This window comes from Rhinatrema bivittatum, chromosome 11, assembly GCF_901001135.1.
Source record: "Rhinatrema bivittatum chromosome 11, aRhiBiv1.1, whole genome shotgun sequence".
NCBI lineage: Eukaryota > Metazoa > Chordata > Amphibia > Gymnophiona > Rhinatrematidae > Rhinatrema > Rhinatrema bivittatum.
In genome coordinates, this window is record NC_042625.1 from 64,752,528 (window position 1) to 64,775,490 (window position 22,963).

The 22,963-nt window shown below is 43.2% G+C and overlaps 1 protein-coding gene across 1 annotated transcript in view; it reads left to right on the plus strand.

Moving 5' to 3' along the window:
• Positions 1 to 22,963, plus strand: part of SCARF2 (scavenger receptor class F member 2) — a 187,677-nt gene that overhangs the window by 94,141 nt on the left and 70,573 nt on the right. The window contains 1 exon segment of the mRNA XM_029619839.1: positions 5,314 to 5,442. Within this exon segment, the coding sequence (XP_029475699.1) occupies positions 5,314 to 5,442 (129 nt within the window).

Sequence of the window (22,963 nt, forward strand, 5' to 3'; positions counted from 1 at the left end):
TATTTACTGAGGGTGGAATATACTTTCCGTTTTTGGGTTTTTTTTTACCTGATGGGAATCTAAAAGACCCACTGACAGCACATACTACTGAGTCTGAAGCCCAAACATCCAGTTTTAATGCTTGGCAAAAGTGTGCAAAGAAGACCAAATTGTCACCTTGAAGATCTTCTGCGGCAACCCCAACTGACAACGGACCCTTAGCCCCATGCAAATGTAGGCAGAGGCTATCACCTCCTTAATCCATCTAGCATTAGATGCCTTCGACCCTTGTTGTGACCACTAAATACCCGAGGAGAATCCTGTGCATATCCAAAACATGAAGCTTTCTGACAAGGGGAGAAGAAAGAGTTCAATTTTCTAAAAGCAGGCAATTCCATGGAAAGACTTCAATGGAATGAAGAAACCACATTTTGTAAAAAAAATAAAAAAAAAAAAATAAATAAATATATATATATATATAAATGAATAAAAAAATTTCATTCTAATGGAAACCCTATCCTCTGAAAATTGAAGGAAAGAGACCCTGCACTACATCTGTAGCACCAAAATACTCCTCACTGAGCAAATAGTTATCAAAAAGACTAGCTTCAGCATGAGATCCTACAAAGATGCCATTCTCAGTGGTTAAAAAGGGGGCTTACCCACCATTGTCAGAACCAAATTAAGCTTTCACGGTGGAACAGCCTGCCAAATCAAAGGACGCAAATGCTGTACTCCCATCAGAAATCTCACTACATCTGGGTGATAGGCGAGCAAAGCCTTATGCATTTTCCCTCAGTAAAAGGTCAGCTCCAAAACTTGAGAGCTCAGGGCTAAAGCATCTGTAACTTCTCTGTAGAAAGGAAAGGATCCTTGGGAACTGAGGCCTTAAGTGGCACAATCCCCACATCCTAACACTAGGACTCAAATATCTTCCAAAGCCACAAGTATGCCAGTGAAGCTAAGGGTTTCCTAGCTTGAAGCAAGATTGTGATGACCTCCTTTGAATAACTCTTATTTCAACCTTATCCTCTCAAATGCTAGGCTGTGAGACAATGATCCACCTGCTCCAAGAAAATCAGTATGAAATGCAGCCGACTGGGAATATGATAGAGCCTTAAGAGACCTTCTAGTGTGAGATTCACCAAGTCTGCAAACCACGGTTCCCCAGGCTGTTCCAGAGCTACCGGGATCATCTTGCCCCAATGTTTTCCTGTGTCTGACTATCGTGCCGATCAGAGGTCTAGGAGGGGGAAAACGTAAAGCAGAATGCCTAGAGGTCATGAATGGGAGAGCATATCTAGACCCTCTGATCCTGTCCCCAACTTCATGATCCTGTCCCCATCTTCAACTGAAGAAACGTGGAGCCTCTGCAAATCAGATTTGATGCAAAAAAACTCCAACAGGTGAACCTCCTAAGCATCCTTATGAATGACAACTCTACTTTTGAACAACTTCCACTCTCGTGTTCAGAGTATGCCAGCAAAAATGAGCTTGCACACTTTCCATCCCAGCCACATGAAATGCCAACAAGGTCACCAGATGCCCCTTTGCCCAATGGAACAATATCCTGATCTCCAAAGAAAACGCTGGGCTATTAGTGTCTCTCTGTCTGTTAATATATGTTACTGCTGTCACATTGTCTGTCAAAATTTATACTGCCCTGTGCCGGACCAACAGAAGCAAAAACACTAAAGCTTTCCTGATTACTCTTGTTTTCAAATGACTGATGGAACATGAGGCTTCAGACATCATCTGGCCCTGACAAATGGCTCCCCAACCTCTCAGACCATCATCACTATGGCCCAAACTGGTATTTCAAATTCTACTTCTTTAGACAAGTTGTCTTGTGAGAGCCACCAAGAAAGATGTAACTTGTCTTCCCCAAAGAAGGGTAACTTGACCTCGAAATCTTGCGATCAAGGATTCCAATTTGAGAAAAAAAGGGTTTCTGCTATAGTCTCATACAAGCTGTCACTCTAGGTACTAGGTCTAGTGTAGTCCTCATAAAGATAATACCAGACTCCAAATGTCTGCCAACACCAACTGTCCAACTGCCGGTTTGCACCTCCACCATTTTCTAAAGACAGAGAATATTGAGCAACTACAAGCATTACACTCTTATGTACCAATAGTACAGTTAGGACCTAATTTTAAAAAGCATTTACGTGCTTAAAATTGGATTTTACACTTGTAAATGCCCTTTACCAATGTAAGTGGGCTTTTGAAAATTGCTACCATTGAATTGCCCATAGGATATTCACGTGTAAGTGCACGTAAATGGCTTTTTAAAATTGCTGTAATAGTATGTTACATTTACAAGTGTAACTCCTTTTAAATTTACCTTCTAAGGCTTTTCTTCACTGTTTCTAACTGCTGGGAGGGGAGGAAAAACCTTTTCACCTGGACTGATCTAAGGAGCGATAAGGAAATGCTATTATGCCATTTTATGCGCGCGCTGTGTTTTGTCACGTGCGAAGAATTTATGACCCGTGTGTATGCGCACAGCTTTCAAAGAGCAACGGTCATGAGGCCATGGTGCTATCGCAGGCATATTTTGTTGCAGGTGTGGGCAGTGCAAGGAGCAGCAGCCTTGCACCGTGGCTGATGGCCGGTGCATCACGTGTGAAGCAGGATGGAACGGGACCAAGTGCGACCAGGTCTGCTCTCCAGGCTTTTATGGTGAAGGCTGTGAGAAGGTGTGCCCCCCCTGTAAGGAGGGCTATACCTGCAACCACATCGATGGCAAGTGCTCCCACTGCAATCCTGGCTGGATGGGAGACCGGTAAGGACCTGCCCACTCTCTCTCTCTTTCCTAGGACAGAAACCAGAGCAGATAAAATCTGATGCTAATGCCCGTGCAGCTGATGAAATGTACTAGAGTTTGCGGCCACTGTTAGGCCACCTACCCCCTGCTGTGTATATATTACTGCGCAAGGACAAGCTGATGACCTGTTGGTGTTTCCTGTTCACCGAGAAATAGCCTCATCCCCGGCTCCTTCTCTCCGAACTAACCAAAGCTGGGAATTCTACTGAAATAACATTCCCGGCCGCAAGAGAAAGTTTATGCTCCAGATACACCTAATGGTTGATCAGTATTAGGAAAAGTCAGGAACAATGCTATTTTTTTCTTCTGAAAAGAATAGGTGCTGCTACTCACATGCAGACCATTCTTGGGGGGGGGGGGGGGAATGATGGAAAGGGGCAACCTCCTGGGCCCCACCCCTGCACCTGGTTCCATAGCCTATGAAATGAAAGCATCTGACTCTAGAACATCAATACCCCTCCTCCTGGGAAAACAAAACCAGCTGGACTGCTCCAGACCCCTGCACACAAGCAGAGTCCCTCACCTGGATCACACAGTTAGCAGGCCTAGGGCAGTGGAGGTCTGGTGGGCAAGTAGGCCGGCTGGAGATTTGCTGCCTTTCGGTCGTGCTGAACCTTACTCAGCCCTTTGTTTCCTGATCCAGCCTCTGCCTGCAGGAAGCTTGCAGGGGAAAGGAGAGCCTGCGGCAGACACAGCAAAGGGCAGGGCCGGAGAAGCACCAGGCAAGCTAGGCTTGGGCCTAGAGTGCCGACCATTAGGGGGCGTGAGCCATTGTGGGGCTGCGAGCAGCGGCGCCAAAAAGGAGTGGAGATTCGGCAATTTCCACTCCTTTTTGTCGCTGCGGCGCCGCTACTCACAGCCCCCTAATGGGACTGGCGGCTCAATCGGGGGGGGGGGGGGTTTGCGACCGGGTGGGGGCGGCACGATGAAGGGGGCTTGGGCGCAGGGCAGAAGGTGCCTAGGGCGCCTAATCCCCTTGCACTGGCCCTGGCAAAGGGGGACCATTTTGGGGAAACTAGGAGGGGCTAAGTAGGCTGAAAGATGAGCGAGGAATCAGCCCGGGGACTTGTCTGTGCATGAGAGAGAAGGGATTGGTGCCAAATGCATGTGGGTATGTGTTATGTGTATATCATAGTGGGTAGGAAGTTAGAGAGAGGATGCAAGGAGGAACAAGACACCTCCCACATATCCTCCCCACCCACTGCAATTCTATCCCCCCCCCACCAGATCCTAAAACCTCCCTCCCTTCTTACCTTGCCCTTCTCAGATCCCTGGAACCCTTTCCCAAACAGTTTCTACTCCCTCTTCCCTTTCCTCAACTCAAGAACCTCCCTCTCTGGCCCTCCTCTTCCCCATCCCGACAGAACATGGCTAGACCCTCAGCAAATCGGGAGTAAGTACCCACAAATTATACATAAACATATGCAGACAAAAACTGAACTGGGAATCCCAAGAAACCAGACGCGGCATGCAGTGCAACCCTGGACGAATAGACGTGCATTTCCTCCTGCAATGTGCAAAATACAAAGATAGTCCCAAAAGCTGAAACATTTGAATCACTAAACCAAAAGGAAAAGGCTTTGTTGCCTGGATATTTTGGACCTTAACATATTATCCCCCCACCACTCTTTACAGTAACAATAGGAGCTCAGCAGCCCCAGCATAAGACCCCACATTTACATTTACATAAATCTGGATTCATTGTCCGCATTCTTCACTTAGAAATTGAGGCGGATTACATAAAACACACACAGTTTTAAAAACATTACAGCACAAAAGAAGGTACAAACATGATAACACTGTGCTGCCTATCTTTCTCGGGACTTCCAAAAATCAAAAGACAGAAAAAAAAAAGACTAGAAACGTACTCACTAATGTCATGACAGTCAATCCTTTTTAAGATGAAGTGTCTGGTTGAATAAGTACGTCCTAAGGCTTTACGGCGTTCGATGGTTGGAACGTTAGCCGGCACAGCACCAGCCTTCTTCTCTCCCCCACTTCCCTAATCAGGCAGCAGACAAGAAAGAAGGGAAGAGGAGATGGCACAGGACCACAAGGAAATTAAGGCAGATGGAGGAAAAGCTGCCGGTACTCGGTACCAGCATGTACCCCCTGGAAAATAAAAAAAAGGCCCTGGACAGGAATAAAGCGAGACTGGTTTTACACCAAGCAGGTGGCATACAGGGCAGTGGAATTCATCTGCCACGCTCAGAAATTCCTTCTTAACAATATAAGATTCACAAAACCGCCTTATAACCCCCCCCACCACCACCACCACCACCACACACGCTTCACCGGCTCTTAACCACAGTATCTTGAAACTCTGCCCTATCGCATTCCTGATCACAGGCAATTTACCAGTCCTTTCTGAAGGTGAAAGATGCGGGTTGTCCTCTCTGCCAGAATCTGCTTTCTGTCCCTTTATTATCTGACCTACATACTGTAAAGGCAGCCACGTACAACGCCTCCTTGCTGAGAGCTGCTAATATTTCCTCTTTCATCCCTAGGTGTGAACTCAAGTGCCGCAATGGAACATACGGTGAGAATTGCGCCTTCATCTGCAGCAACTGCTTCAGCGGCGACTGCCATTTTGAAACGGGGAAATGCCTTTGCAGTGCCGGCTCTTCTGGTTTATAGTAAGTCCCTTCCTTGTAACCCTCTTATCCCGGGCAGCTGTGGCTCGTCTCTCCGCAGCCTTTATCCTCTTCTTTAAAACTGATATTAGTCTGGTTAGAGTCATAGAAACAAGTCAGCATACAAGTTGTAGACGATGCCTTTTTATTTGAGTAACTTAATACATTTGTGACTGCTTCCTTGATTGAGTTAGTGGAGTCACAAATGTATTAAGTTAGATTTAAAAATGTCCCTTTTGACCTGTTTGTTGACCTTTATTTCCGTCGAGCTGTAACCAAGAAAAGAAAGGGTCAAACAAAGCAACCAGTAAAATTCAGAAAATAGAGATTAAGGGCATGCATGGAAAATAAGATCATTTTGTTTTGTTTTTCATTTTGTTGCTTTTGTTTTATTTTTCGGGGTGGGGGGGGTTCATTTTATTTTATTGTTCTCAGCACACAGTAAATGGTTTTAGCCTGCACTTTTATATTTAGTATGAGCTAAATGGTTTTAAGACACACTAAATCCATTTAACGCATGCTAACTCAGAAAAACCAACATGAGAAGTTTGACAGTAACTTACATTGTGACCTGTCCATTCTATAGCATTATCTTTATTTATTTATTTAAAAACTTTTCTATACCGTCGTTAAGTTAATTAACCATCATAACGGTATACAAAAAGGCACAGATAGGGTTAACAGTTGATTGGTATAGATAACATAACGGTAACATATTTTTTAATATCAAAGCTATATGTTGAGTTTGCTTATATTTTGGTTGGAATAAAAACTTCTTTACGGTTCCTATATAAAGTTAATGTTCTAATATGTAATAGGAGATAGGAGAGAGAAAGTTTATTAAAGTTGATTGCTTGGTGCTTGCTTACATATGTGCTTATTTGTTGTCTTCGTTCTGCTTATGAAAGGCTTGTTTATAAAGCCAGGTTTTTAGACTTACTTCGAAGAGTTTAAAGCTTCTCTGCAGTCTAACTTTGAGTGGCATTGAGTTCCACAGTACGGGTCCTGCCAGTGACATCGCTCGCTCTCGTACCTGTGTGAGTCTTGCTGATTTAACCGTTGGGACCGTTAATAGCGCCTTATTAGCCGATCTAAGATTTCTGTGAGGCACGTGTACACGAAGTGCTGTGTTTAGCCACTCCGCTTTTTCATCATGGATTAATTTATGTATTACACACAGTGCTTTATATTGTATTCTTTGTCCAATAGGTAGCCAGTGTAGTTCTGCTAGTGTTCCTATAATGTGGTCTCTTTTCTTTTTTCCTGTCAATATTCTAGCAGCTGAATTTTGCAGTATTTGGAGCAGTCTTATGGTCGCTTGAGGTACACCTAGTAACAGGGCGTTACCGTAGTCAGTGCTTGCGAATACCATTGACTGTAGAACTGTTCGGAAATTTGCCACAGTTAGTAAAGGTTTCAACTTTCTGAGAACCATTAGTTTCGCGTAACCTTCTTTTATTTTTAGTGATATGTGTTGTTTCAGGTTTAGTTCGGGGGTCTATTATTACACCTAGATTGCGTACTTTCACCGCTAATTCCACTGTTTGATTATTTTTTGAGTTGGGTGTTTATATTTTGAATTGGGTTTATATTTTTTCGTTCGCGCTTGTTATAAAATCGGCAGGACGCGTGTACATGTGTGCACAATTTTATATGGGTGAGTGCAAATGCCACATCTACCGCATACGTGGGGGAGATTTTGTAAGAAACCCATTTCCCCAGTCCATTCCCAGTCTGCCCAGTTAAATGACAGGACTTCCTCACCCCCCTCAGCTAACTAGCCTTTCTTTTACCCTACTTGCCCCAACCCAGAAACCCTGCTGAGAAGCCTCGGGTTTGGGGTTTTTTTTTCTTCTTAAACCTCCTCCATAACAGAAGTAAAGTTACGCAGTAGGGGGACCCCGGCATGTGCTTGTTTGCATAAGTACTTACGCGCACATTTTTACCTATGGATCCGAACTGCCCGTGTCCCGCCCAGAATCCGCCCAGGCCATGCCCATTTTTTTGTCTTTCGGATTTGTGCACCTAGTTGGGCTGCTTTTTAAAAACTGCAGGGTGCATGCCGCTCGAAGACACGCATTGTCTCTTCCGGCTTTGGTGCATGCAGGCCTTTTAAAATCTGCCCGTGTAGGTTTTGTCTCTCATTTCCGTTTCAAAACAATTTCAAATGAGACAACAAGTGTCAGATATTTTCATATTATTTAAACTGCAGCTTTGGTAGTTCAGATGAAGAAATCCTTTTTTTTCCAAAAAGGAGTCAGTCTGTGGGCAACAGTTTTAAGGAGCTCTTTTCTATTGTGTCTAGGCTAACAAAAAATTCATCCAAATAATAATAATATGATGCCTATTTCATCTGCACAATGTGTTGCATTTGCTGCCTGTTTTCAGAATGAATCAGCTGATATTTGTATGCGAGTTCCCATATATACTGATATGATGGTCAGCACATGTATTGAAATCAGGGTACATCAGTATCCCAAGAAAAAGCAATCCAGATCCATTGAAATGCGCATCAGTCCACCCAATTCTGGGGTCTTTTATTTTTCCTCCATTGCTGCTGCCATTCTGTGTCTCCATTGTTGGGGAGAGCAGGAGTTGCTGTAGAGCTGGAGCCCGTACTGTGGCCTCTCTGTGCCAGCCCTGTGGTATTCAACACGCTCAGTGCTAGCACTTCCTCTATGCTCAGCTCCTGAATTGCGAGATGAGCATACAGAAAGTGCTAGCATTGTGAGGCCGGGCACATGAAGAAGAGCTGCAGGACGGGCTTCCTCTTCTGAGTTGTGGAGTGCTGGATTCTTACTTTTTCTGCTGCTGGTGGGTTTGGGTCCACCGGCAGCCGCACCGGCCTTTCCCTTATCATGACACCGACCTCACGGGTGTGCCACCCTGTGCAATTGCACGGTTTGCACACTTGGTCGCACTGGGCCTAGCTAAGATCATCATGTGGCTAAAGACTTCATTTTTTGTATTGGTTAGGGCTGCACTTTGGTGCAGGCTCAGGTTCCATGCACATTTTTGCTGAGTGTGACTGGCTTTTACCCTACAGACTACTGTTGCTCACCCCTGCATTAACATATCAGAATAGCTACCTTTCTAAATCTTGGCTGTGCTCTCTGGGGCCACGTAGTCATTGCCCCTAAAATGTACACTGTTGTTGAGGAAGTGGGTGGAGTGCTGTGGTGACCATGAGCCACAGTCCGATTCCCTGGTACACAGCAGCAGCTTTCTGTTAGAAAATAAATACTCATATGTAACTGAAATATTGATGATTGGTGTGACTAGCCTCAGATTTTTATTTTAGTTTCGTGTTTAGAATATAATTTTAGTTTGATATTTTTCAAATAATTTCTAGGCTTGCATATGTTTTGGTTTTACTTTTAGGGGTCTGCTGTTATAGAGACACTGACAACTTGCTCCTCAAAGACACCATATTCCCAATAACATTCCTTCCATAGGTTTCAGTGGCATCACCCTCTCAAATATTATTTTTATTATTTATTGGCATGGGATATTCTGCTGTTTACAATGAATGGCCTCAAAGTGGATTACAACAAAGAAGGTTACAGTAGTGTTAAATCAACAATATTGGTTGAGGATCTATATATCTAAAGCTAGAGTCATAGATTCTTTTGCCTTTAATATAGAAATAGGAGTACTTCTGTGGTAACTAGATTGCTGGTCATGAAGTCTCTGTAGGGAATGCTTGGCTAAAAAGTCATGCTTTAATATTCTTCCTGAAGGTTAGATATCTGGGCTTCAAACATAGGGATAATGGAAGCATGTTCCAGATCTCTGGTGAGTAAACAGCCAAAGGCCTGAAGTCTGATGCAGGACAACCTAGCAGAGGCCAGAGAGGAGGTATCTAAGTTCTCTCTTGGGGGAATAAGGAAGAAGGAGTTGTGAGAGATATTCTGGCGCTTGTTTGTTCATGTACTCGATGAACAAAGCAAAGAGTTTGAATTTTATCATGAGCCCTACTGGTAGCCAGTGTAGCTGAGAGAGAATAGGTTTTAAGTGGTCAGATGCTTTTGCTCTTACTAGGATTCTTGCTACTGTATTATGTAGGAGCTGGAGGCTGAATTGTATAGGGAAATGCCATTGAATAAAGAATTGCAATAGTCTACTCTGCTGTCAATTAGTGCATGGATTACTGTAGCCAGATTGTGTTTATCTAGGTAGTTCCATAGTTGGTGGATCTGATACAGGTGCGTGAATGAGGGTTTTACTATTTATTTATTTATTTGTTTGTTTTTATATACCGACATTCAATACAAGATATCACATCGGTTTACAGAGAACAAGAGAAGATGTTTACATTGTAGCAAGGTGGGATATAACTGGGAGTAACAAAGAGGGGGGGGGAAATGTATTAATGGAAGAATAACTTAGGGGTGGGCATGCTTGTTAATATGAGCATTTCTGAATAATTAAAATAACTTAATTTATGTTGAACAACGATTTCTGTATAATAAGATGTTTTTGTAAAAGACAAGTTGTTTAGGTTGTATAAAATAACTTAACTTTAGGTTTAGGTTGTATGAAATAAATTAACAATGACTTAACAATAACTTAATTTGTGTTGACCAACGATTTCTGTGTAATAAGACATATCCGTATAAGATAAGTTGTTCAGGTTTTATAGAATAACATTTTTGTATAGAAAAACTTCACAATCTGTGTTAATTGCTGTTTCTGTAAAATGAGTCTTGAAGCAGGAATTGGAGACTTCGTGCTTGACTAATAATTTCTAATTGATATTAGACTAATTGATATTAGACTACTTTGATATTCTAATTGATATTAGACTACTTTGGAGATGTGTGTTTCCATACTAAGGTTCTGATCTATTAGAACTTTTAAGTTTTGTGCTGATTATTTGGGATGTAATGACATGCCTAACAAATAAGGCGGTGACCTTAAGGGATGGCCATGGCAGCTAATCTAGAGAACTTCCAATTTAGAGGGGTTCAATTTGAGTTTTGGGTTGCTGAACCACTGTGCCACTGAAATAAGGCAATTCATGAAATTTGAAATGGAGGGTGATTGGTCAGCTCCGATTTTGACACAGAGATGGCACTTAATGTTGAAGCCAACACACGCCTAAGTAAATCTTGCACTCTCAATTATAAGCAACAATACAAGTGCAAGGACAGAGTAAGTTCCTGGGAAGGTTTTCAAAACGTTGTATATTTATTATTTTATTACGGCAACTCCTTATGTTAAATACAGTCTTTATTACGGCAACTCCTTATGTTAAATACAGTCTTTACAATGTCATTGTAAAGACTGTATTTAACATAAGGAGTTGCCGTAATAAAATAATAAATATACAACGTTTTGAAAACCTTCCCAGGAACTTACTCTGTCCTTGCACTTGTATTGTTACTTAATGTTGAAGGCCATAATGAGATCACATATCAGATGGATGTAAATATTAAAAAAAATTGGGGCGAGGACCAACCCTTGGGGGACTCCACACATGAGAGCTTGAGGTTTTGAGGGTTTATTGGCCCAAGTGACAGACTGGGTTCTATAAGAGAGAAATAATTCAAACCATTTTAGGGTGATGTCATCAATGCCGATTGTTACATAAGCACTGAATCAGAAGTTGTTGGTTGTCTGTGTCAAAGGCGGCAGAGAGGTCTAGCAAGACGAGGAGGGAATCACCACCTTGATCAGCTTGCAAGTAGATGCTATTAGTGATGGCTAGTAGAACAGATTCAGTTATTCAGTTTCATAGCCTTTCCTAAAACCGAAATGTTGGCAGTGTAAAATGTTGTTTTCCTCAAGGTAGACTACTTTTTTTATTAGCTTAGATAGGAAAGGGATGCTGGAGCCTGGGTGATAGTTGTCTAATATTTTTTGATCTACATAAGTACATAAGATTTGCCATACTAGGTCAGACCAAAGGTCCATCAAGCCCACTATCCTCTTTCCTATAGTGGCCAATCCAAGTCACAAGTACCTGACAGGATCCCAAGGGGTAGATGGATTCCATGCTGCTCATCCAGGATACTAGTTTAAAGGGCTAGTGTATCCTTGAAAATGCTTGCAACTTGTCCATCTCTTCCCATAAGACGAGGTGTGTGGTGGATGAGGTACCTGAGTTTGCATAGGTGAGTGAGAGAGATAGTCACCCTCTCCAATCCAGGTCTCATTAATTGGAGATTAAATTCTTCGGTGAGGTCTGGTACATGATGGGAGTTGCTATTTGCTGAGCGTGCATTGAGGAAGCCGAGTTATAGGGAAAGAGAGATGGTCTGTTTGAATTGGGTGAAAGTAATGGATTGAAGTGGGACAGGATGAAGGAGTCTAGGACGGGTTGGTTTAGGTTGTTAGTGGTGTCGATGCCTCCAGATTACATGTAATTGGAGGTTAAATTCTTCACTCCCATCATTCAGCCCCACAGACTTCAATATCATCCCTTTCTTAAATGAGGACAACAATCAAATGAGGACAAAAATCAAACCCTAGGAGGAGCTTGTGGGCCCATTGCTACTTTGCACTCACAGGCCTGCAAGTTAATTTTTAAAGAGAAATTCCCTGTGAAATTTGGAAATTCAAGAAAATGCTCAAATCTCAGGTGCAAAGTAACCTAATAATAACAGCTGAAAAAGACCAAATAGTCCAGCAAGTTTCTTATGGAAGTAACTGCCACTCCATGCAGGATGACCCCATGTTTCTGTTAAGGGTAATAACTGCCGTTCCGTGCAGGTTATTCCCAAGCCTTATGTTCTGGGTAACAATATTAAAAATAATAACCTAACGACTGTCAAGCCCATAACAAAATTATTGCTAGCAATATTTTTACAGCGTGAGTAGCCTTCTTGATAATTCCTACAATGGCTGCTTCTTGAACGTGCTTTTGTCTGCGTATCATTGTCCCGGACCGAAAAAGTCAGGGCCTGGCGTTGGATGACGTCTAAACCCAATTCCTCCCCCCACCTTGTTGAAGCGGAGAGCGATGCTGCAATTGTGTCAAAATCATGTGAGCTGACTGGTTAAGGGTAGTAATCCCCAGGCCCTCTGTTAGGGGTACTAACTGCCTCTCTATGCTGGTTACCCCCATGCACCCCTTTTCTTAATTTCCAACTCTAGCATTTCGGGGGCCACAGTGTTTATACCATGCATTTTTTAATTTGATTACTGTTTTCGTCTTCACCACCTCTTCCAGAAGGGCATTCCAGGTGGTGAAGGGCATTCCTCTTGGTGAAGAAATATTTTCTGATGTTGGTTCTGAGTCGTCGCCCCTGGAATTTCATATTGTGACCTCCCTAGTTCTACGGAAAATGTTTGAAAGGCTGTGCAGGGATTTCAAAATGAAATTCCTATGTGTACTTTCGTGTGCCCTCCCTCGGTGCCACCCCCTTTTGGCATGGCTATAAATATGCTCGCTGTCATCCAGCGATTGTACTTTTAGTCAAGTTCATGGGAGGAAATTTTGCAACCCCATCTCTAGATGGCTAAACACACATTCGCCTGCCTAAAAATGTTTGAATATTGCCCCCGGTATTATGAAAACATTGCAATTTGCTCTTTCTATTTGGAAACATGTTTAGAGCCTGGCAGGTTTGGAATGCCTTTGCTGAGAAATCTTTCAGGTTTGCGAATGCAGAAAAATACAAGCACATACATTGGACATATAAGGCTGACTAGATCTTTCTAGAGAGTAAAAGGAGGAAACTTCTAGCAATGGGTGGTCATTTGTGTTCTGGATGTTTATTCTAAATTTCTTTTTGTTGTACATCGCCTTGCTTCTTAATGGGAAGAGAGGCCATTTTCTCAAGTGAAATAAATTAACAAACAATGGTTCATCCTCTAAAGGGTGGGTCAGTTCTAACTGGTTATATATGGGCCGATACAGTAAAGTCCGCGGGAGAGCATTCGCCCGCTCTCCCGGCGCGTGCACAAGCCACTCTCCTGTGCGCGCAATTCAGTATTCAAATTAGGCCCGGCGGTAAAAAGAGGTGCTAGGGACACTAGCGCATCCCTAGCGCTTCTTTTTGGACAGGAGCGGCGGCTGTCAGTGGGTTTGACAGCCGACACTCAATTTTGCTGGCGTCGGTTCTCAAACCCGCTGACAGCCACGGGTTCGGAAACCGGACGCTGGCAAAATTGAGCGTCTGGTTTTCAAGCCGCGGGCCGACTTCAAATTTTTTATTTTTTATTTTTTTTTAAACTTTTTGTAACTTTCGGGACCTCCGACTTAATATCGCCATGACTTAATATCGCCATGATATTAAGTCAGAGGGTGCACAGAAAAGCAGTCTTTACTGCTTTTCTGTGCACTTTCCCAGTGCCCGGAGAAATTAGCACCTACCTTTGGGTAGGCGCTAATTTCTGAAAGTAAAATGTGCGGCTTGGCTGCACATTTTCCTTTCTGAATCGCGCGGGAATACCTAATAGAGCCATCAACATGCATTTGCATGTTGCGAGCGCTATTAGGTTCGTGGGGGGGGGGGTTTGGACGCGCGTTTTCGACCCCTTACTGAATAAGGGGTAACGCTAGCGTGTCGAAAATGCGCGTCCAATCACGGGTTAACAGTGTGCTCTGCCAGAGTGCACTGTACTGTATCAGCCTGATAGTGATTCAATGAGGAAGCTGTGGTTGGAGCTGGAAGAGACGCCTTTCTGGGTGCAGGAGAGGCAGTCCGAGGGGTTGTGCTCTCAGGGCTCCTGGGAAAGGACAGGGGAGTTTTCCTTTTTTCCATCTCAAGGTTACACCTCACGAATGACCTCTTCAGATGCATCATCACCACCTTTTCTCTGCTGGGCCTGGCATGACCTAGTGAATAAAGTGCTAGAATGTCTAAAATATTTGTTACATAAACAACTGGAACAGCTGCAAAGGCCCTGCAGCCATGAAGCTGTTTATATGACGGAATAAACACTTCCTGACATGCAATCACGGGCAGCGTTTATTTGTTCCCAGGGGGGCAAGGGCCTGGGCTGTGCTGTCCAGTCGGCCTACCCTAATTATACCAGTCCTGCCTCTCTAATTCTCATTCGTTGCAAGCTGGCCCTTCAGCCCTTGTTTATTCATTCTCGTGCATTGCTGAAGAAGTTTGCATTTGCCTTTCAGATTGGCCAGCACCATGTAAAGAGCATGAATCAGGCCACTAGGACATCTGTGCACCAGCAGTGCTGGGCTAATCGGAGGAGTGAATGTTCTGAGAACCTTGCATTACGCTTGTCGGAGAGTAAAAGCAAACAGTTCTTTCATTGCTCCTCTGGACAGAAGTGGTCAAAAGAGAAAGGTAACCGAAATGGTGTGGGGTCTGCAGCAAAAGACATCCGAGATAAGACTTGAGGACCTCAATATGTATACCCTCGAGGAGAGGAGAGACAGGGGAGATATCATACAGATTTTTAAAGACCTGAAATGTATTATTAATACATAAGAATCAATCCTCTTCCAAAGGAAAGAAAGCTGTAGAACTAGGGGTCATGGTGTGAAAGTGTAAGGGGTTACGCTCAGGAACATCATCAGGAAACACTTTTTTCTTGGAAAGAGTGGTAGATGTATGGATTGCCCTCCCAGAAGAGGAATTCAAAAGGGGCATAAGATAAGCACAGAGGATCCTTAATGGCTAGAAATGAAGAAACAGGGTAACCTGTGGCAACTTTTCTGCATGGGGGTAACCTGCCCGGAGAGGCAATTACAACCCCAAACATACGGCATGGGGAGTAAGCTGTGAGGAGCTGCAGTTACAACCCTAAACACATTGCTGGGAAGACTGGTTGGAGCATCATTTACTGTGTTAGGCTCTGCACCACAGCGCCTTTTTCTGGAGTTCATAGGATGTAATATGTACAGGTGACATATTAAGGTGCTCTTAGAAAGGGTTCGCACTCACAAAGCGGGAAGTAGCTGGCTTGTTACGGCGGTTACTACCCCAAACCAAATGTGTCTGATACTTCACTTTCGATGCATATCCAGCATGGCTCTCTGCTTCAACGGCATGGGAGAAGACTGATACATCACGCATTTCCAGCATAGCTCCTTGCTTCAACAGCAGGGGAGAAGAAAAACAACCAATAAGTACTGTATAACATAGTCTGGGTAAAACAAATAAGCATGGGTGTAGCTGCTTATTGCGGCGGTTACTACCCCTACTACCCCTAACTAATCAAGCTAGATATTTCAATGGTGGGGGTGGAAGGTAAATAGAACCAAGAGCTAAGAGAAACAGATAAGTATGAGAGAAAAAATGTGTGAAGCTTGCTGGGCAGACTGGATGGGCCGTTTGGTCTTCTTCTGCCGTCATTTCTATATATATATATATATATAGAAGTTCTTTTTAATCAGGCTGGTGGTACCCAATACAATTGGGAGTATTTCTGTATCTTTCTGCCACATTTTCTTGGTCTCTGATTGCATCTCTTGGTACTTGATGATCTTTTCTTTCTCCATATGTTTTACAGAATAGTTATCTGGTATTGACACATCTATTAACAATGTTACTGGTCATCTTGGAGCAATGTCTCCAAATGGGTTTGTTTTGCGCATACCTTGATGGGAATGAATCTCATTCGTAAGTCAGGGTATGTTGGGAATGATCTCAGTCTCTTAACTTTACTGCTAATGCCCTTCTTAGTAGTTCATCGTGCCAAAGAAAGCCTTTAGAGTTCATAGGGTGTAATCTTTAGAAGCAACATACCAAGATGCACTTAGACATTTTTTCTTAATCAGATTCAATGGTACCCAATACAACTAGGATTATTTCTGTATCATTTTGCCACATTTTGTTGGTCTCTGCATCTCTTGATACTTAAGGATCTTTGCTTTCTCCATGTGATCCACAGAATAGTCTATAATGACCTTACCTCCCAGTGCAACCAGCATAGCATCCTGCACTGTGCAGAGTCTTACTTCCTGGCTAGAAATACCTGCCACCAGGACTACCTCTTCTAGACCTTGCTACCAGGACTTCTTGGGGCGCTGGCTGATGACATCAAATCCTTAGTATTTAAATAATTCAGCTCCTCAGCAGCAGGTCTCCTGCTATGCTCTTGCCTGCAGTGTGTGTTGCAGTGTTCCAGCCCTTATCTCCAGCTCCTGCCTCATCCCAGCCATGCCTCTGCCTTGCTTTCCTGCCTTGTCTGTTCCCACTTCCTGTTAGCTTCTTCGGACTGTCTTATTGGTGCTGACTTGGAATGGATCTAGACCTTGCTTGATTGCTGCCTGCCCTGACCCTCATTTGTTTCTCGGCCCCTGCTTCTTCACTGCTTGCCTTGACCTTGGCCATCTCTGCTAGCCATCTGCCTTGGCCTCAGACTATCCCTGAACTTTGCTCTAATCTCATCTTGTCTCAGCTACCGCCTGCCAGGACCTGAGCTGTTCTTGCACGGCTCAGGTAGCATCAACCCTGCAGCAGCCCAAGGGCTCACCCCTCCAGCTCATGACAGATTGCTGAGGCCATGAACTCAGCTGAGACCTCCTACAGCTCAGTCCCTGCAGGGCCTGGCTTACTAGGTCCAACAGTAGACCCAGATGGAACCGATAATGGGTGCTTGGCTGCACATTGTACTTTCTGTATCGCACGGGAATAACTAATAGGGCCATCAACATGCATTTGTATATTGAGGGCGCTATTAGTTTTGGGGGGTTGGATGCGCATTTTCGACGCGCTATTACCTCTTACTGTATAAGGGGTAAAGCTAGCATGTCAAAAACGCGCATCCAAACGTGGGCTAACAGTGCGCTCCACCAGAGCGCACTGTACTGTATCGGCCCATGTTGGAGGCAGGTGGGCCAGCAGGATTGAACTGTTACTCTTTGCTGACTAACTGATTGCACAGCATGAATGACTTTGGAAAGATATAAGCATCAAATCAAGTCTGTGTTGGAAATTGGCAGAGGGGGAATCTTCTAAATTAATTTGTAAAAAAAAAAAAAAATGTCCATACAGCTAGACCTATACCGTGGCCTCTGATTAAAACTCCTTGAATTTCACGCTTTTTTCACTATACTGTTCTCACAAATTGACTGCTAAACAGTCAGCTAAACCTTTTTTTCTCAACTTCAGATGTTAGAGAAAACTCAGTTATTATTACCAAATATATATTTATTTATTTATTTATTTATATCTTTTTACTATATTGACGTTCAAGACGAAGATTCTTATCACACCAGTTTACATCGAAGCAAACCTTTGAAAAAGTTACAAATAACAAGTATCTTCGAACCAAATTTAGGAAAAGAAAAGTACATATAAATTATAGATAAAAGTATAACATAATGAACAAAAAGGGGGGTATTTATTGAATGATTAACACTTTAACACTCGTTGTAAATGACACAGTACCAAGGATAGCAGCACAGATAACAGAACCTGGTACAGGGGTGATGGGAATCTCTGAAATATCAGTAGTCAGAGGCAGATAACTGCAGCTGTAGAAGAAGTTGTGAATATTTTTGGATGTGGTGAAAAAGTGATGCTTTTAGGAGCTTAAAGAGGATTCAGGAAGAGATGATAGCTTGCCAAGAGTCTTTTCCAATTGAAAAAAGCCAACAGGAAGTGAGACAGTTTCAGGCTGCTTTCAGTCAAGGGACCAATAAGAAGAGGGGAGAGAGAGAGAACAAATAGGAACAGACCCAATAAGAAGTTCAGAAGCATTCAAACATTAACCAATCAAGATTGAAAAAACTTGTATCCTGTAGAACATGCAAGCTATGCAATATCACAAAATGACACAGAGTGGCAGTGCAATAAAGAAACATATGAATATGTGGAGACTGAGCATATGTGAAAGAGCATATGCAAATCCTGCACAGGAAATGTGAAAACAAGCAACCCCAGAGAAAATGTTTGCAAAGGAAAGTGCTGGAGCTAAATCCTGTTCATGTTGGGTCCCTGAGATCAGGTCTCCAGGAAAGAGAGTGACCAGATCCTTTTCAGGCCTTAGCCAGGAGCAAGATGCAGCCCTTTTTGTGAAATTGAAAAGACAGCCAGCAGGCTGCTAGGGAGGGAAGGTATGGGTGAGACTGGGTGCAGAGCTGGCTGTGTTTTCTGCCAAAGAGAAAATACCTTTTTGCCTGGGACTTCTGGGAGTCAGGAGGTTGGCTGGAACACGGACCCAGAAAGAGAGCCAATAAAACTAAGTAATCTTTGATAGCTTGTTTCCAGACTGCTGACAGAACTGAATTAATTTATGTGGAAAGCTGGGAACTGGAAATGGAGTACACATGGGACTGAGTCATGAGTGAAGTGATTCTGTTTTCCATGAATTTTTGTTCTACCATCAAATGCTACCCAGCACATTTTAATCTTATCACTGCTGCCAGCCTTCAATTTGTGTATGCTCTAACTGTGAGCCGGCCACCCAGCAATTTTCAGTATTTGTTTTTAATTTTCACTTCAGTTGCTGCTTTAATATCAAGCTGCTCCTGGCCAGTCATTCCTCTTTGAGTTAAAATGAGTCATAAGGGGTTAGTTTATGATGTCTTTGAGCATAGAATGATTAGCTAACAAAATGTGTCAGCTGAGTAGGGAAAGGATTCTCCTAGGAATTGTGCCAATAACAAATAATGTGCGAAAAGTTCTCATAATGTATCGTGAATTGAAAGTCTTAGGCCCTTATTTTTAGAATCTAAGAGATGAATGTATTTCTCTCCCCATGCCCTTCTTTCCTGTGAATTTTTAAAATTGTCCTTGAGGACTAACAGATAAATGAGGGACTGAGTGTCCTAAGTGGGAGCTGTGTTACATGGTAGCAATAGTAAATGATGGCAGAGAAAGACATAAATGGTTCATCCAGTCTGCCCAACAAGGCTTTCTAAGACTGAAACTGCTGCCCCTTGCAGGTTATGCCCTCACCCTCTGTCCAGCATTGTAACTGCTGCTCTGTGCATGTTACCCCAGTACTTTATTACCATCCTAGTGAGCCTTTATGTTTATCCCATGCTCTTCCCAATTCCAGTACCATTTTCTTCTTCCACTGGGAGGCCGTTCCAGGTATCTACCACCTTTTCCATACAAAAATAGTTTTTTATTTTAGTCTTAAGTCTACCCCCTTGGAGTTTCATATTTTCATATCATGTCTCCTAATTCTAGAACTTAATTTCCATTGTAAAAAGTTTCCCTCTTTTGAATTACTAATACCTTTAAGGTATTTAAAAGTGTATATCATATTCCCCCTGTTTCTCGTCTCCTTTATGGTATACAAGCCGTTAAGCCCATTAAAACGGGCTACATCCCTCTGTCTCTCACCTCCCCCTCATTCTCTCTCCCCTCACTCTTCACCACCCCCTACCTCCCTCCCTCTCACCCACTCAGTCCCTCCCTCCCACTCAGTCTCACTCCCTCCCCCCTCTCTCCCTCCCTCCCTCTCACTCACACTCAGTCCCACTCACTCTCCCTCAGTCCCACTCCCTCCCCCTCTCCCTCAGTCCCACTCCCTCCCCCTCTCCCTCAGTCCCACTCCCTCTCTCTCAGTCCCACTCCCTCTCTCTCCCCCCTCACTCAGTCCCCCCTCTCACTCAGTCCCACTCCCTCTCTCTCCTCCCCTCTCACTCAGTCCCTCCCTCTCTCTGTCAGTCCCTCCCTCTCTCTCTCCTCTCTCGCTGCCGCCGCCGCTGCTGCCACTCAACGCCGCCGCCGCTGCCACCCGCCACCGCCACCACCGGACGCCGCCGCCGCTGCTGCCACTCAACGCCGCCGCCGCCGCTGCCTCCCGACGCCGCCGCTGCCACTGGACGCCGCCATTTTTTTTCTGGCTCAGACCGACGTGCTTGCCCGCACATGCGCGGTAGAGCTGGTCTCTACTGCGCATTTGCGGCACGTCGGTCATCCTTCGTTTATTAGGTAGGATATTTTTAGTTGACCAACTCTCCATCTCATCTGGTCTCATCTAGCCTCTCTCTAACCTTCTTCAGATGTGTCTCCAGAACTGTAAATAGTATTCCAGGTGTTTAGTGCCATGATCACTTCCTATTTTTCTGCTGGTTATGCCTCTATGCATCCTAGCATTCTTCTGGCTTCTGGTTTGCTTCTGGTTTGCTATCTTGAGATCATTAGACACTATCACCTCCAGGTCTCTCCCCTGGTCAGAGTAAATCCTTCAGATTTCTACAATCCAAATGCATGATTTTGTATGTCTCTGCATTGAATTTCAACTGCCAAGCACTCAACCACTCCTCTAGCTTTCTTAGATCTCTTCTCATTTTGGCTACTCCTTCAGGTGTGTCCAATTTATTGCAGAGTTTAGTCCACTTTGTTGTAGATCCACAAAAAGACAAACCTCTTCTCCTAACCCGTATTCAATATTGTTCTCAAAAATATTGAACAGAACCAGCCCCAGGATTAATCTCTGAGGTGCTCAACTAATCAGTGTGCTCTCCTCAGAATGAACTCCATTTACTACCACTGTCATTGGTCACTCAACTGGCTTATAAAGCAGACGTCCACATTAGGACCCTTATCCAGGCTGCCCAGTTTATTTAAAAGCCTCCTATGTGGGACAGTATAAACAATTTTTCTGAAATCTAAGTAAATCTCATCCAGTGCATGTCCATCATCTTGGTGTGGCAGCAAGTGATCCTGTAGCTAGGACCTGCCCTCCAGGTGATGTTTTAACCTCTCACACCAAGGATGCATCTCCAGAGCCGTGTGCCCAAGAGGGAAGGTTTAGGATGGTCGTTATAATGGGTGATTAGATCATTAGGAATGGTAGATAGCTGGATGGCTGCTGAGCATAAGGATAGCTTGGTAACTTGCATACCTGGTTCAAAGTTAGTGGATCTCACGCACCACCTAGAAAAGTTTTGAGAGATTGCTGGGAAGGAGCTGACTGTTGTGGTACATGTGTGTACTAATATGATAGGAAGGTGCAGAAGAGAGGATTTGGAGGCTAAAATTAGGCTCTTAGGTAGGAAATTGAAACTCAGAACTTCCAGGGTTGCATTCTCAGAAATGCTCACCATACCATACGCAGGAATCCAGACGCAGGTTGAGCTCTAGAGTCTCAAGGTGTAGATGAGATGATGATCTAGGGAAGAGGGTTTTGGATTTGTTAGGAACAGAGAAACATTCTGGGGAAGGGGGAGTCCATTCTGACAAAGAGGGAAGGATCGGGAGAAGGGAGGAGTGAGGGGGAAGAAATGAAAGGAAGGAGGAGTGAGTAAAGGGAAGGGATGAGTGAGAGGGGAAGGACTGATTGACTGGGCTTTAAATAGGTGGCTGGGATGACTTCATAGAGCTGCACCGTGTACACTCAAGGAACACACAGCCTAGTGCCGCAAATTTGGTAGAGAGGCCTATGGATCCAGAGATGAGCGGATATGGGGTAGGGGGTGCAGATGTGCTGCAGTTGGGGTAATCTTACATATGAAGAGCAGATAATTTCTTTTATCTTTATTAGCTGTATTTATTGGAGGTTATTTGTCTTGATGTACCGGTTCTTTTAAAATATTTTTATTTTTTGGGAATGTATAAAAAAATTTTAAATGTTTAAATGTTGAATTTGTTAGCTGTTTTGAAATATTCTTTTTCTTGGTATGTTTTTACTATGATGTTTTATATTTCTTAATTTTTGTTTGATGATTTATGAGGCATGGTTTCTATTTTTCCATTGTTGCACTGTTTCCAGTTCAGTTTTTATCTATATGTTTATATTTATACTTTATGGTCTCTTTATTCTGCATTTGATGAGGGTTTGTCTGTGTTTTTCATGTGTAACCAAGGTGAGATATTCTGCTAGCATAGTAGTTTCTGTGTAGGGATCTATAGCAGCAAGGCTTTTTCTGTTTTCCTAATATGACATGTATTAGAGCCTGGTGTAATATTTGTAATATTACCTTTTCATAGATTGCTTTTCATAGATTAACATAGATTAACTTTTCATAGATTAACATTGATGGCTCTTTTTCATACATCTTATATAAGAATATTACCAAAGGTTTTTAATGTTTAAATGGTTAAATGTTCCTCGTTTTTATGTAATGCTCATATACACTCTTACTGTTCTATGTTCTTATGCTCTTTTGTTCCATGTAATGCTCTTAGGCAAGTTGAATTGTTTCACTGTAAACCGGTTTGATTTGCATCCAATGCAAGAAGATCGGTATATAAAAAACCAAAAATTAATAAATAAATAAATAAATAGATAGGGTTATTACTGTTTGAGTGCTGGCAATTAAAGCTGTTTTGGTATTGGAGCTTTACTATATTGCAATTGAAATTGTTTATTCGTGGCTTTCTGAGGGCCAAGCCCGCGCACAATGGTCATTGCATAGGCTTAATGCTATATGAGTTCAAGTGTGTGTTTTGCTTTTTTATAGGTTTTTCTGGTTGCCACCACAGCAGTGCATTTAAATATAGTATACATTTTAAGTGATATTTTTACCTTGGAAGACTTTACTTTGAATGTCCTTATTCATGTAAAATCTGTTATAAATGCATAATGTTTAATTGTATATGGAGAGGGCTGTTGAGAGGAGGACACAAGGCTGTAAAGTTCACTCTTGCACCGACTCTGGTTGGGAGCCACCTGCAGACAGTGCACATAGAGTGAAAGGGGAGAC